A 17,116-nucleotide genomic window follows, 5' to 3' on the forward strand; every position below is an offset into this window, starting at 1 on the left:
ACTTCTTTATTATGTGCTCTTGCTGTAAATATTTATCTTGAATGCATTTTTCAAATACAGCCAAGGTAGCCTTGGTATTGCATATTCCGTTTGAAAGTGTAGGATTTTTCAACAAATCTGTTGACAGGAGCTCAGATTCAATTTCTTCTAGCAAAGCCTCCTGAGAGGAAGCATTCTCTAGATTTGAGATAAGGTTCTTAGTGTAATCCGTGTCATATGGGCTCTCTGAACAGACCCCATAAGGTCTTTTCACATGATCTTGAAATAGGTCCGTCAAGGATTGATTTTTGTCCTCTGTTTTCAAAACCTTTTGTTCACTTTGTTCACTGGACAAGCAATCTGCTTCCTTGGATTCTTTTACTTTTAACTCACAGCAGTCTCTGTTAAAATTTGGAGCAGGTTGTGCTTCAATTACATCTCCATCCTCATTTAAATCAATAGATGAAAAGGTGGGATCCAGTATTAACTCTTTATTTTCTATGCTTAAAGTGCTTTTTTCACATCTTGTGTCTGCAATATGTACATCATCCTGAATATCATACTTTTTGTCAGCTTCTTCAACACTTGGTAAAATGGGAGATTCATTACCAGTCTTTGATAGGTTGACCATCCTTGGAGTAGTGTGCTGTTCTGGTAAGTGTTCATCCATCTTTCCACCAAGAATCTAGAAATAAAATTATCCATATTATCATATAGACAAACAAGAGGTACTATAATCTATGTTCAGGTATATTCTGCTGATTTTTAAATATTATGGCATTGCTTGAACATTAGTTAGTTCTATTAACTGAAAGACATGAAGATACTTTTTAATCTTTTAATCTCTTTTGATAGCCCATAATCACACATACTGACACAATTTAACCAGAAGAATAAAAAGAACAACCACATTTATGTATGCAACTCATTGGCCAATTAAATAAATAACCCATATTACCTAGGGCAGTGATGGCTAACCTTTTTGCCATCGCGTGCCAGGAGAGGGGGCGGGGCGGGAGAGGGTCACTCATGCACGTGCCCACACCAATAATTCTATGCGCCCTGCCCTATGCATGCACGCGCAACCTCTCATCTCCCCGCCCACGCTCCTGGCACGTGATAGCCTGGTAGGCCCGTTTTTCTTTCTTACCTGGTTCCAGATCCTCTCTATTTATCTGGGAAGGGCAAAAACAGCCTTTCTCAATTCTTCGGAGGCCCTCCAAAGGCCTGAAATTTCCCAACTCCCGGTGGGACAGGAAGTGACGTTTTTTGCTGTCCCCAGCCTCTCTAGGAGTCTCTGGAGGCTGGGGACAGCAAAAAACGTCACTTCCTGTCCCATCGGAAGTTGGTAAATGGCCCGTTTCAGGCCTTTGGAGGGCCTCCGAGGGAGTGGGAAAGGCTGTTTTCGCCCTCCGCAGATGCATAGAGGGGATCTGGAGCCAGGTAAGAAAGAAAAACAGGCCTTCCCCCCCCCCAGCCCCTCCGGAGGCAGGAAACAGCCTGTTTCCCTACTTCTGGTGGGCCCAGAAGGCCCGAAAATCAGCTGGCCGGCACGTGCATGCAACTGATATGGCTACCATAGGTTCGCCATCACAGACCTAACCAATCATAGTTGTCACCTTTTTATATAAATATGATTCAAACCAGGAAATCATCATGGTGGTGAGAGCAGCATCCACACCCGGATAACTACCATATTTGGATACATGTCCAATTTACCTGACTGTGCTAATTAAGCAATTTATGCTTGCCCAAAAGCCTGTTCAGCCTCTTCCTATCAACCTATCCACTTCCTTTGCAGGATTGGGATATCTGGATCTAAAATTGCTGCTTCAATTTCAGCAAATGGACCATGGTGAAGCTCCTAGGTAGCTGCTTCTTTTTTAACACAGGAGACATAGCAATAGCGCTGCCAAATGGCTTCAACACTATCCGTCTCCTACCTGCCCCAAAGCACTGTATATGTATGTAGGAAGAAGGCAGGTCTCTTCAAAAGAGTTTCAAGGAAGACCCCAACAGGGTATGTTCTTCGGCTTGTTCAAAACATTCAAACTCCTAATGATCAAAGTTGAGAGAAAAATTTAACCCAATTCCAATGCCAAAACACAAAAAAGTTTTGACTTGACTTTTACCTGGCACAATACAATATAAAATAAGCCAAGAAAGAGATAGTTGTAAAACAGATTAATATATAGTTCTTCTAATAATTAGTAATATGAAGCTTAGGATTTTTTTTTTTACCACTGAACCTTGACTTCCTTGGTTTGTATTGCACACGGTAAAGTTCCAGATGCTAAAACAAAATGTTAGACACTGAAAATTCAGAAAACCTTGTATGCATTATCCATATATTGATGAGAAACACTATATTTTTATTATTAACAGTGAATATGTAAAATAATGCAAAGTGCTAGCAATCTTGTCATTATTTTGTATGATTAAACACAACTGGTCTTCCTTGAACCCCAAAACCTGCCTCTCCCTACTTGCATAAACACATACTTGGGGCTGATACAAAAGGAAAATGTTGAAATCATTGATTTGACAGCTGCCAAGTCTATGTCTCCTAGAATAGACAAAATAAATACAGCAAATATGAAATCTCTTTGAACACTCCATATCTGAGTACTGGCCACAGAAAGGTTTCTTCCTCCCTTCCTATTTCACAATGTGTTAAAAAGTCTAAAGAACAAAGTAAACAGGATGCATTACAGCCAGCTCTTTAATGCTATGAACAAAACAGGATTGGCTAACAACACAAATTTCCTTGCCTTATGATATAAGTGCACGGGTTGAAGAATTATATTTCCCATTAGCTTGAACACAAGATCTGCAGTATAGGAAAACTATTCCAAGCCCAATGAAAAATCAAGTTATTCTGCTTTCATAGTACAGTATATCACCGATAATCATGAACTATTCCTGCTCTTAAAATAAAATGTAATGATTCCTAATAAAGTGAGGAAAATCTTACAATAGAAACATTAAACAGGTTCACTGCAAAGTGACTATACCATAGCTATCATCCAAGAGTGCTGGACTCCAGCATATATTATACATACATTATATGACTACATCTTGACAGCTCTCAGCTCTAGTTAGGGAAAGTTCCTGTAGAGTTGAACACCTCCTTTAAAAGTTGTTCCACTTATTCATGTTAGATAGCACCATCAAAAGTTATTGGAAAAATATTCAGAAACATTAAATACCATCTCATCATCTCCAAATGTAGATTTGAAACAAGTATATTTGTCGAATATTACAGAAACATATTTAGTGCCAATCATTTTTTACACATGGAATAACTGAATTGGAAATATTTGAAAATGAATCTTAAAATAATGTAATCCAGATATAAAAAACCAATAGATTTTATAGAAAAGGCTATAGATTTATTTGTAAATAAAATAAACATATAATAAAATAAAACAAAATAATAAAATAAAATAAGCTGAGGCTGTACTATATTATATTGCTAAACTGTCTGGGGTCATACATCTTAAATTAAGTTGCTGAATGGTATATAAAAATATATACATAATGAAATATAAAATATAAAAATATATACATAATGAAGACTTCTTAACCAAGGAGTTTAAATTGGTCTGAAGGAACTATGTATCTTAAACATCTATTAAATGAGAAAAAGCATCTTTTTTCCATCACTCGTTGGAGTGACTGAAGAAAATAGCCTCAAAGCATAGAGCCAGAACCCATAGGGGCAGGATGGCGAACCTATGGCACGCATGCCACAGCTGGCACGCAAAGCCTTCTCTGCAGGCACGTGAGCCATTGCCCAGCTCAGCTCCACTGCGCATGCACGCACATGCCTCCCACCGGCCAGCTGATTTTCGGCATGCGCCGGGACACATGCAGGAGGCTCAGAGTCTGGGGAGGGTGAAAAATGGACCTACTGGAAGTACCGGAAGTCTAGAAACAGACTGGGGAGGCTGTTTGCACTCTCCCGGAGGTTCGAGAAAAGCCTCCGGAGCCTGGAGAGGGTGAAAACGCTCCCCCCCCGGCTGTGGTGCAGGTCGTTAAAATTTTTGAATCCCACCCCTCGAGCGCATGAGAGGGGGTCGCCCAGGGGGTCACGTGCGCATGCAGGGGGGACATGCATTTTTTTCTTTTTTAAAAATTTGGTTTATATGCCGCCCTTCTCCGGAGCCTCAGGGCAGCTTACAATGCGTTAAGCAATAGCCTTCATACTTTTGTATATTTATACAAAGTCAGCTTATTGCCCCCACAAACTGGGTCTTCAATTTACCTACCTTAGAAAGGATGGAAGGCTGAGTCAACCTTGAGCCTGGTGAGATTCGAACTTACAGTAATTGCAGACAGCTGGTGTTAATCACAATGCTTTTAGTCTGCTGAGCCACCAGGCCCATGCATTGCATTATGGGTGCTGGCATGCACACATGCGAAGGTTAGCCATCACTGCCATAGGGAATGAGAACATCCATTCTTTCATTTATATTCTTTTCTTTTTATTTTGTACCTTTGTTCTGTTTTATACAGCAGGTAATTCTTACCAAAGTTCTAAAACTCTCTACATACTATTAAAATAATATTTTTCTCTTTAAAAAAGGGAGTGGTAATGGGTAAGCATTCGAACTATATAAGATTTTTGTAACTTCGTTACCATCTTTTGACTTTTTTTTTAAAGTGTCCCTCTTTAAAACAGAACAGAATAATAGAGCTGGAAGGGGTCCTTGAGGTCTTCTAGTCCAACCCCCTTGCTCAAGCAAGACACCCTAAATTACTTCAGACAAATGGATGTCCAATCTCTTCTTAAAAGCCTCCATTGATGGAGTGCCCACAACTTTTGAAGACAAGCTGTTCCACTCATTAATTGTTCTCCCTTCAAGAAATTTCTTAGTTCTAGGTTGGTTCTCTCCTTGATTAGTTTCCATCCATTACTTCTTGTTCTGCCTTCAGCTGCTTTGTACAATACATTGACCCACTCTATCCCTTAGATATTGGAACAGTTATTATGTCGCCCCAATCTTTCTTTTTATTAAGCTAGAGCAGAAATCTTCAAACTTTTCAGTCTGAGGATCACACTGGACATTTGCAAATATTCAAGGGCTGGGGGGTAAAATTAATTTTAGAAATGAGCGAATAAAATTTAACTGAATGAATTTGCACAATATGATATGACTCAGAACAACAGCAAAAAAGAAATGTGACAACTACGAAATGCCATGCCATGCTTATATGGACAAATGATATAATATCAAACATTGGCAAATATAAAAACAGAGAAAAACTATGCTGGATTAGGCAAATCCCCAATCAGTTCAGATCAGTCCTCCCACCACTCATAGGCTAAAGAAATAACTCTTCAGCCAGGTTCCTCTTCCTCTTCCTCTTCCAGGTGACCCTGACCCAGTTCTGAAGAGACTTTCTTTGTGGGGTGGGGGCGATGATTCAAGGAAGCCCCCTGAATCATCCCTCCAGCAAAGATAGCAACCTTCCAGCTGGCTCAAAGCTGATGCAAATTAGTTGAGATATTATTTTATTTAAAAAGAAGCAAGTTTACTAACTTGATGTCAAGATGAAATGTCTGAAACTTGCAGATCTCAAAAACCTAAGGTGGGGAGCAAATGGCAATGAAGTGACAGCAAAGTGGGCTGGAGATATTCGAAGAATTTTTTCTTTTTAATATTCACTGTAAATATGTTCATAATAATGGATCTGAGCTCTCTCAAAAAAAAAAAAAATTAAAAAAACAACCCAACAATTCTGAGACATAAAAAAAGATAGAAGTGTCTCAATAGGCATGGAATTTAGATTTATTATTGCACAGAATGATCTGGAGATTTGGAAAAGAGCTGTATGGCTCCAATCCTGCTGTAATTTTAAAAGTCTTTGATCTCTATCTTCCTTCCCAGGCTTGGGACAGGTAAGTTGTCCAACTTCTGTTGATTTTCTTCTGGTGTCTTGAGTTTGTTTTTTTCCCAGTTGTACAATTTTTTTCTTTTTCTTTTATCATTCCTACTTTTAAAGTTTATGGCACCGAGAGGCTCCTAGAGGTGAAACAGCCGCTATATCCAGTGAAATAAATGTCTGCATTCCGCAAAGAGTTTGTTGCAAGGATTTACTCTTAGTTTATTGCACAAATACACACAATAAAAAGTCAGTTGTACAGAGTTCAGGACTCTTTTCCAAACTGTAAGATTGCAACTTATTTATCTTTTGCCCTGGGTATTCTTACATGAATTCTTTTATAATGAACAGAGTTGTGTACTTTGACCAAAGCTTAGTTACAGACTTCAATTAAAATTACAGTAAACTGCTTAGGTGCACTGGATTTTGACCAGCCTTGAGATAATAAATAACAAAATGGATTAACGCCTGGAACAAAGCAAGTAAATATATTTTATCATTATGTAGAAATTACTATAATAAATAGATTCTTAATAATGGAGCAAGGAATTTATGAAAACTGAAATAATAAATATGAACTGTAGTATCACATATATATTTAAAAAGTTGGAAAGAATAATAATGAAAGGAAGATAAAATTATGCTATACAGCCTGTACTTCTCGGTGATATAAAGAAGCTCAAAGCTATAATCCTTAGGCAACCCTGTGGTAGTTGTGAAGAATATCCTACCCTACACTACTTCAAGAATGGTAGGAGGCTTTTATGTGCAGAGTAGAGCATATAAGTAGTACTGAGAGAAAACAAACATATACTTGCAACTACGGCTAACTTTCTTTTCCATTCTACGTGATCCATGTTTTATTCATGTTAGATCACATGGTTCTAACATATTCTAGTTGTGAGACGGAGAAGATCAGTCCTAACCTTATGGGTAGCTACAAAGCTACGCTTCCCTTATCCTTAGAAGTTGGCATCAGAAGAGAATGCTAAGATAGGTGTTCCGACTTTCATTTCATAATGAAAGAAGATTCTTCGGAATATATGTAGAGATTTACTTTCCAATAACACCAAGTCACTATTTTGTGGTTGAGGAACAAGGCATTCAAGGCAGAAAGAATTACTTCTCTTTGTATACATCACAGTCTTATATATTTATTTGACATCATACTTTATTCATTAATTCCCATCTCTGAGGTTAATTTCAAGGTCACCAAATGATGATGGCAGTCACTCCAGCCACTCTGAAAAAACTACAAAACGATAGCAAAAGCTGCGCCACGGCAGTCCAACTAAAGAGTATGACAGAATCCAATCTGCTTCATATTTTAGAGTACTGCCATCCCTCTGCTTTCAAAGGTCTTTCATGCCAACTTATATGAAAGCAGGTTTCCTTTTCCCTAACAAATTCAGTCTATTCATTCAGTGGCCAATCAAGAAGGAACATGATTCCATTCATGAAAGCCAGCATGAAGAGATAAATCTCTTTGTATCCTCTGAAAAGACCATGTTTTAAACATGAACTCCTCAGTAAAATTGAAGATACTTCCCTGCCTAGCTGTTTGACAAATCAGTTCTTCCCAGCTCTTTTCATTTTTAAAACTTCTCTTTCTACATAGATTGCAGTGATTAATATCAAAGCTCTATATTAGATCAGGTACCTGACAATAAAGCCAACATCTGCCATATCATATCAGCTGTAAACACACATATTAATTTCAGATACCACTGTGGACATAGAAACTAGCAACTACATCAACAAACTTTCCTTTCTAGTCCAACTACATTTCCTTACTCTGCATAAATGACACTATGGAATTGCAGTTACTATCAAGGGATTTGCCAGAACTCTAACCTTTGCAGCCTTAACATCTTAGGAGCACTAACTACACAGTACACATATAAAAACTAATGTAAATGTAATTGTAAGCAGATCAATGATCACACCACTCTAACAAAGCAACATAGTTGTATACTTAATATAATAATGGGGCTTGAACAAAAAAAATGGAATATTTTTGACCTAAGACTTTCTGCCATATTAGCACAAGGACCATCTTTAGAGAAGTAATATCCTCACCAAGTAGTTGATCATGGTGAGTATAACTAGAATAGTAATACGTAATTGAGTAATATGTGAACAAATTAAACCAATTAATATTATTTTCAGAAGCTTCTTACAGGTTTTCCAGAGAACTTCTGGATTTCCAATCAGAGAAGTATGTTTTCCCACTGCACTCTGGTATTTAACTTCTTTTTTTTAAAATAGCCTACCACCTGGGAAGAGAGAGACATGATTATCTAATTCAAAACAATAGTTACATGGCCATCGTACTTCAATACAGCAGATAAAAGCTTTAAGATTTCACAACACATTATTATTGCAGGTAGCTGTGACTTACAACCACAATCGGGACCAGTATTTCCATTGCTTGTTGGTTGTTAAGTAAGTTTTGCCCAATTTTATGTCCTTTTTTGCCATGGTTGTTCACTTCAGTTGCTAAATGAATCACACGGTAGTTAAGCAAACCTGGCTTCCCACATTGATTTGGCTTGTTGGAAACCTGCTGGGTTAGGTTGCAAATGACAATTACATGACCTCGGGATGCTGCAACTATAGGAAATACACGCTGGTTGCCAAACGCCCAAATTTTGATCACATGTCTGTGAGGATGCTGTGGCAAACATAAGTGCAATGATTGGTTGCAAGTCAATTTTTTCTTTTTTTAAAAAAAAAAGTTTTTTTTATTTTGAAAACATTAAAACAAGACACAAATACACAACATTTATATATATATCACTTTTCCCTACAGCTACTTCAAAGTGATCCTTTCTTACTATTTACATCTATTCACACATATTTTAACTTTATCTTATTCAACGATTTATTTTCCACCATTCTTTCTTTCGTCTAGACTGTACTTTGATCTTCAATATTTTCTCTCCCCTCTCCTTTATTCCTTTCTCATTTTTCTTACTTTCCAACCATTCATACCACCTACACCACACTTGTAATATTATGTATCCTCTTTCTCCTTGATTTTTGTTAATTTGTCCATCTCTGTGCACTCTAAGATTTTCCTAATTAATTAGGAAATTAATTAGGAAAATAATTAAATCTTCTTCTGATGGTAAGTTTTCTTTCTTCCAATTTTGCACATAGACTATGTGGGCTGCTGTCAGTATATGTAATATTAAATAATATGTTTCCTTAGTATAGTTTTCTATGGAAATCCCTAATAGAAACTGCTCAGGTTCTCCCTTTATTGAATTCTGAATTATTTCCTCTATCCACTTTTTAACTTTTGCCCAGAATTTCTTCGCCTCTGGTCCACCAGAGATGATAATAGATGGGGGTTCGCAACTTGGGCGTACTCCTGGGAGGATGGGGTTCGCAACTTGGGCGTCCTCCTGGACTCGCGGCTGTCTTTAGAAGAGCATATGACGGCCGTGGCCAGGAGGACTTTTTATCAGGTTCGCCTGATTCGCCAGTTGCGTCCCTTTCTGGATCGGGACTCGTTACGTACGGTCACTCACACCCTTGTCACCTCACGCCTGGATTATTGCAATGCTCTCTACATGGGGCTCCCCTTGAGGAATACCCGGAGGCTCCAACTGGTCCAGAATGCGGCCGCGGGGGTGGTGACGGGAGCAATGTGGCGCTCCCATGTGACCCCCCTCCTGCGCGAGCTGCACTGGCTCCCAGTGGTCTTCCGGGTGCGCTTCAAGGTTTTGGTTACCACCTTTAGAGCGCTCCATGGCTTAGGACCAGGGTACTTACGAGACCGCCTTCTGCCACCAGTAGCCTCTCACTGACCAGTTCGCTCCCATAGAGAGGGGCTCCTCAGGGTGCCGTCGGCCAAACAATGTCGACTGGCAGCCCCCAGGGGGAGAGCCTTCTCTGTGGGGGCACCTGCCATCTGGAACGAGCTTCCCCCAGAGATACGGAAAATCCAAGACTTACGCATCTTCCGCCGCGCCCTAAAAACGTTTTTATTCCAACAGGCTGGTCTGGCCTAACTCTCCCTTTTAAATTGGGTTTTAAATGTTTTTTAGATAAATTGGATGTCTTAATTTGTTTTTTGAGCCTAAATTATTTAATCTGTTTTTAATAGTTTTTAACTTTTGTATGTCTTTGTATTTTATTTTGGCTGTTCACCGCCCTGAGTCCTTCGGGAGTAGGGCGGTATACAAATATGATAAAATAAAATAAATAAAATAAATAAATAATAAGTTCCATAGTTATTCTTACATTTCCAACATTTCGGTGAATTACTAGGGAACATTTTCGCTATTCTAGCTGGTGGAAGACAATTTTTTCAATGCCATTAGAAATTTGAATGATCACTAAACAAACAGATTAAGATTAAGCCGAGGACCATTTTTATATATTTTATGTTACATTACTCTTTACGATGATTTAGAAATATAAATTTGGATGAGGAATGGAAATATATTTCATCAGGTCTCCAGTAGATCACCTTTAAAATAAATGCACAAACCTTTCCAGCTATTCTGGTCAAAGGGATTTGAGTCTTTTAAAATTTTCACTTGATGCCAAAACTCAAAGAAACTCCAAAATTTCAACCATCACTCTCCTTCTCAAGGCCCGGAAACTTAACCTGAGTTCAAAAGAAGATGGTTGCATAGGAAAAGGTAATTCTCGGCATTATTGTCGGGGCTCGACAGTAATTCTAGATGATGCAAATTGCTTTTTTCGATCTACCTACTTGGATATTAAGGTCAAAATGCCCATAAGAAAAAAAATTTTCTGGGAATTCTTTCATAGGAAAAGAAACTCTACTATTTATATTTCTGGACTTGGTCTTTTTCTTGCAGATACTTCATTACCCAAACTAGATAATATCATCAGTAGTAGTAAGGAGTGGGGTTTGCTCTTAGTTTATATTCTAATTGCTTGCTCTGTTAGTGTTCGTGGAAGTGGTCTTGGAAGTTCTTTAGTTGGACTGTTTACTGTTGGATTGTTTGGCAATTCCTTGGTTGAGGTATTGTTTACTTCTTGACTGTTGGTCTGATGTTAATCTTGGAATTAATCTATGTTCATCTGGATGTTGATTAGGGTAGGAAGGTCTTTTTATTCCCTTTCTGGCTTGTTGACTGTCTCCTTTGCACAGTATGCAGATATTGTTTATGCCTATTTGTCTATTGATGGCTAATTTGTCAGAGTGCCAGGCTTCTAAAAATTCCTAGCATTTTTAGACTTGGCTTGGTCTAGGATGGTCACAATTTCCCAACTGAAATATGGTTAGGTCTGTCCATATGTTGTGAAATTAAAAAGTTTTGATCATGTCTACCGACTGCTATGGACAATAGGGATCACAATATACAGTATGCTACAACAGGAGTGTTTCTACCTTGTTTAAACATGGTACTCATCTATACTCTTATTCAAACACTTGTTATTTGAATAATAAAGCTCTCTGGGACAGTGTGAGATGAATGTACACTCATTCCAGTTTAGTATATAGTAAGCTCTAATAAAATGGTGAGCTTTTCATGTAGAGTATTACTTACATAGTTTGTTTCATTGAGATCTCATTGTCTTAAAAACACTAGATAGTGGTCTTGGAGTGAGTGAATGAGCATGAAGGGAGGAGAAATACAGAAATTTCAAAAAAAATATCTACCTATATCTTGGCAAAACCCAAGAAAAATCCTTCTTTATAGTAGATCTAGATTTTACAACTCCACCAAAAGAGAATATATCAGTTATCTTCACAGATAATCTTCACATTTCACAGAAAATTCCACCAAAGGGCCAAATGTTCCATTTAAACCAGAAGCATTTCAACCATGAACACTTTGAAGTGTATATCAAATTATTGTGGGCTTTATCATGCTAAGAAGGATCAATGTCCATGTTGCATTAACAAGCTAACAGCAGGAACAGGAAATTCTAGCAGGATTTCTGTTTTGTTTGGCAAGTATACATGCAAAGTTGCAGCCCTGCAGAATCTATTGCCTTGATGCCTGGGGCACCAAGTTACTGGCTTGTCCATGCAAAGAGAAGAAAACACAAAACAAGCTTTGCATGGATGAGCCTTATTGTCTTCAATGCCTTAGTTGGATGCTTGTCAAAACTGAAGTTCTGAAAATTCTGCAAGCGCACCCATCTATTCAAAATATTATTTTAAAGTTGATTTACTGTAAATTTTCAAAGAAAATGTTTTAAGATTATCAGTGATTATAACAGTGACTATCATTGTTACATTTGAAATATGTATCAATAATTATTAGTAGTATAATTGTATCTTGTCCATCCCTAATTAGAAATAAATCATCAGGTTTGGGGGGAAGGGATAAGAAAACGTAAACCACACAAATTCATTTATCATTTTATGGGTGAAGAAAATGCAACATTTGCAAATTCTAATTTTAGGACATCTTAGATAAATGTATTGTTTTTAAATTTTCTCTTGCTCTTTAACATGTGTTTTAATTTATATTCTTCTAGTAATCTACATTTTTATATGCCCTTCACACTTTTTTATGATTTAATATCACATCTTGGTTTTTTTTTAATAGAGAAGGCTATATATTATAATTAAATCTTATAACATTTAAAATGCTTCCAGACCTATCTTTTCCTATCTGTACCTTTCAGTCAAAAGATTTACAGGCTCAAAATGGAAGTCTTCTTTGTTGCACATATTACATTACCATGTGAGAAAACAACAGTGACCAATAAATCAAGATAGAAATAGGCAGAAAAACAGAGCTTATTGACAAAATAATTTGATACATCTGGTATAGTTCTACTATTATTCCTACAATGTTTTTTAACACTGAATTTTTACTTTATCTGTCATTTTACTTTATCTCTCATATGGTGTTCTGTTGCTAAGGCAAACATTAAAATAAACATTTAACCTGTCAAACTGATCTTATTCTCAGTCATGTAATATCATAAAACTACTACCGTAAGCAGCAAAGTAAAAAAAACAAAAAACCCTGAGGGGTTTAATACTAAATCAATTCAGGACTTTCAGACTACTAAGATCTGCAACCAGTATAATGATCACCATCGTCAGCTACGGGTGATTGTTACAACATTGCTTTACTGTTTTGTATACTGAATTCTCTGTACACAGAAATCAATATACCTTACATATAAAGGTAAAACAGTCCCTCACAACAAATTGTAACTTGATTGGATTCATATTAAATAAACATAATAAAACAGAATATAGAGAAACCAGCTTGGAATGGCAGCATAGAATAAGTGATTCAGAACACCATGTATTCTGGTCCATTAAAAAATACAATTTCTCTCTCTATATAAAATAAATACATGAGACTTTTTAAATGACTTGGTTATTGGGCTATACTATTATTACTATGGATTAAATAAATGTGTATTTAATTATGTGTGTGTGAGAGTGTGTGCGTGTGTACGTGCAACACACAATTGTGAGTTGTCTTGAATATCTTTTCTGTTCAAATAATTAGGAAATGTCATTTAAGACAATTACATTTGTTCTGAGCAGCTTGTATAAGCTAGCCTTAAAAATCATCAAAGCAAGCCCACTGAATAATACTCTTTGTTCACACAGATAATAAGTATCAACTGCACAGATCAAAGAAATGCAAGTCAATTTTACCCAGAAGCATTAACTCCATTTAAATTATATGGCTGTCATATACTTCTAATTACCAAGCATATTGTTTCACCAAAAACAAACCCTTCCCTGGTACACAAAATGTGGGAAGAAAATGCAAGAATGAAGAATCTGGTGCTGTATTCCTTAGCTATTAATTTTTAAAAGATTACTCAAGTATGCTAAATCACATTTCTTCAACTTTCAGCCTGTAACAAAAGCTGTTCAGAAAGTTCACTATGGCAAAACTGGCAGGAATTATGGATAAATTGTGTAGAATGGCTTTGTGAGCAAATTGATCTTTGGGATCTTTTCCAAGCGACTTTGAGCCTTATATCACCTGCTTTTATAAGCATCTGGCTACCTGATTCTTAAATAGGGAAGCCACAAAATGCCTTGTTCATAGCTCAACATTCAAAATAATAACAAAGGCTTATGTTTATTTGTCACTAAATCGCACTGAACCTAGTGGGATTTACTCTTAAATAAACATAATGAAGCTCACAAATCTTCTGAAAAAGACACCAAAAGCACTTTGTATGCAGTAATCTAAGTACTATTGATAAGGAAAAATGAAGATAGAAATAACATAGGGGAAAGGTTTTTCTTATCTATGCCTTTGGTCATGCAACTGAGATTGAACATTTATTGGAGAAAATATTTTAATTGCAAACCAATGAAGTAAAATATATAGCGTAGCCAAAGCTTTTCAGGTAGGACTTTTGCCTTAACTAGAGAAGGCTTTTCGCTGATGTATTCCTGTATTGCCTTTTGCAAAACTAAATACTAAATCTAAATTTCACAAGCATCCTGCAGTAACACAGATGAAATCGAGTCACATAATCTTTTTTCAATCTTTGTGGGTTTGATTTAAAATGGTTATATTCTGAGACTACGGGTTCGCATCAGAAGTCTGAAACATGAGAGACCTCAAACGATTTTACACCTGACACCTTTCAGATGCCTAACGGTAAGGAGGCAGCACCAGCCAATATGTACAAAGGCATCCTTAAAGGCATCAGTCCCCTAAGGAATTAAATAAAATTCCTCACTGCTTACACATCTGACCTTGAAGCCAACACCTTGAAGGACCTTTCTATCATTTACTTCCTGGTAGAACAACTCCATCGGAGTTTATCCAATGTGAACCGAACCGTCCATCAACATTTAACAAAAATGACAAAAGCCCACGGGTGCTTTCATACGAGAACGAGAGGGCAAAGAAGGAATGCCCCTATGGAACCCCATTTAGTAACCTACGCGGGGCTCCGCGGGAGGAGCAGAGAGGAAGCCTCGTAGAATGATCAGTGTCTGACGTCGAAAACCTTTCCCGATTAAAACAAAAACAAAAACCCTGGAGCAAGCAGGTAAAACAAGTCGTGGGAATCTACCCCTCTAAACAAGAGCAGATTTTCCTGCCGGCTATCCGAGCACCCCTCCCTCTCCCTTATCCTGCCTATCTTGTTCTACATTCTTTGTGACCGAAACCTCATCAGATCTCCCAATATGTTCCCAAACCCAGTGGGGAAGCGCTTACCCGTTTGCTAGGAGGCTGGGGACCGGAGCATCTGTTGCATTAGTAGCCGCTCTCCCATTGCTAATTAGAACCGAAGACCCAGAATGCGTAACGGGGTGGGTGTGCGTGTAGCGGGAGGGTACAGAGCCATTCTCGCTGCTCTCGTTCCTGCTGCAGCCTCCCTCACAGGAACTGAAAGCTGACACATCAACAAAGATGGCTGCCACGGGCATCCAGAGCAGCTTCATTGGAGAGGCGGAGTGAAGGCGGAGCGAGATCCGATTAACAGCCTGCAAGGGGGAGGAGAAAAGGCCTGGGTTAATTCCCCGGTCGGCAGCCCGAAAGCTGCATCTCGTCATTCATCGGGGCGTTGCGATTCATATCTCTAGAAAGGTAGCGGGGGGAGCGATGCCTCCCACTGGTACCAGTCTGGTTGGGAGTATCGGCCCTGCCTTTTGATGATCGCGCGGGTTTCGAGGATTAGATCCGTTGGCTGAATGAAACTACCGATTTTTAAGCTCGCCACGGAGAGATGCTGCCGTGTAGTCTGTGGAGATTGGAAAGAGATTGGAGTCGAAGCGCAGAGCTTTCTCACTGCAACGTAGTTCACGAACAATATCGCTGGAAGGGCTAAGCATCTCAGCCAAGAGCCTGGCATTCGTCGAATCCGGGCAATCTGCTTCTATAGAGGCACCGCGCATGTAGAAGCCATATTTCGAGATTAGCTCACCTGCTGAAGCTTTCCAATCATGATTCGGAAGAAATCGACGTGCCCAACACCCATGTTGTATATATTTAGCACGGAGCTGGAACTGCTTTCCTTGATGACTCGCTTCTTCAAGCCTCTTGGAATGATTCCAAGAAACTATATACAGTACAGGCAGCTGGTGTTTGTCACACTACCACATGTGCAATCAGGCAAGATTTAGGGTCATAGCCCCACAGCGCCTGTTTATCCTGCAAAGTAGCAATAGTAGCTGTTCCAGCAGGTGTCCACATTCTTCAGCATGCATTGCATGCACTATCAAGTTCTAACTCAGATCTCCTGGCAGCAGCTTTAGGATCTTGCATATTCAACCAGAGTTTTGAATGCACCTTCTGCTGGGGTGAGCTTTGGCCCATTGATCTGCAAAGGAGCAGTTATCATGTATATTGTAGCAATTGGGTATTCCTATTGGTTCTAAAGCTGCATTCATGCCAGGACTACCATCTTTCCCAGGGAATAGGCAACAGCCACTCATGTAGGGCTCTCTTGCATAAGGGAGAGACATGGGTACCCCAAAGTTTTTCCTTTTTTAAAAAAAAAGATGTTTAAGTTGAATATTATGGCAGGACAACACAACACAGCCACATACTTCATTTTCTCCATGCCAGCCACTGTTGATATAATAATTATTCTTAAATGTATATATTGCCCAATTCCCAGCAACTGTTTCATTGCTCAGCAAATGTTTTGCTGCTTACTACAAATTATTGTTATGTTTCTGTCATTTTGTTTGTTTCTAAACTTCAGACAAAATCTGTTCTACTATTTTACTTCTCTCTGGCTTTGGAAAACTAATTCATTTATTTTGAAATTTATTTGTTGTCCATCTCATTTCAAAGCGACTGGGCGACTTACATTATTTTGTAAACACAACAATCTTAATTCTTGCCATTGGCTTTTATTGTAATCTTGTTTACTTATTAGTGCTTAATATTTACAGCATTTATCCCTCATTGCCTCTACCCTATCAAATTATTATACTTAATTTGTCTGACTAAATATAACCAATACCTTTCTTTCATGTCTACATTTGTGATTAAACCATAAAATTCTGGTTTTGGTCATTTTCTTTGCCTTGGTTTATACACAGATGTAAGATTGTCTTACTGTTTGGATTTTGATTTTTACGTAAAATATGAGCTCTGGGATGAAGAAAGAATATGATATAGTTAGAGGTAGTGTTAAATATTGAAATTGATGGTGAAAGAAATTCCTCTTTATTTACTTTTTCATATTTTTTTCTTTTTTTGTATTTTTATGTTCATATTTTTATGTTCAACCTACATCTTTTGTAGGTTGTATTTGTTCTTATTCTTTTGATAATAAAATTATCAAAATAAGGAATAAG

General features: G+C 37.9%; 1 protein-coding gene across 2 annotated transcripts in view; it reads right to left on the bottom strand.

The window, feature by feature from the left end:
• CCDC186 (coiled-coil domain containing 186) overlaps positions 1-16,816 on the bottom strand; it is a 37,069-nt gene extending 20,253 nt beyond the window's left edge. The window contains exons 1-2 of one of the 2 annotated variants that reach the window (XM_034440171.3): positions 15,024-15,719; positions 3-664 (exon numbers count right to left, since the gene is read on the bottom strand). In XM_034440171.3, coding sequence (XP_034296062.2) covers positions 3-649 — 647 coding nt within the window. In that variant the 5' untranslated portion in view covers positions 650-664; positions 15,024-15,719. Of the gene's footprint in view, positions 1-2; positions 665-15,023 lie in introns of both variants that reach the window. The other variant, XM_034440172.3, reaches the window with a different exon arrangement.
• Positions 16,817-17,116: the final 300 nt, after the last annotated feature.

Source organism: Pantherophis guttatus, chromosome 6 (assembly GCF_059756535.1).
Source record: "Pantherophis guttatus breed Tessera chromosome 6, ASM5975653v1, whole genome shotgun sequence".
NCBI classification, from domain to species: domain Eukaryota; kingdom Metazoa; phylum Chordata; class Lepidosauria; order Squamata; family Colubridae; genus Pantherophis; species Pantherophis guttatus.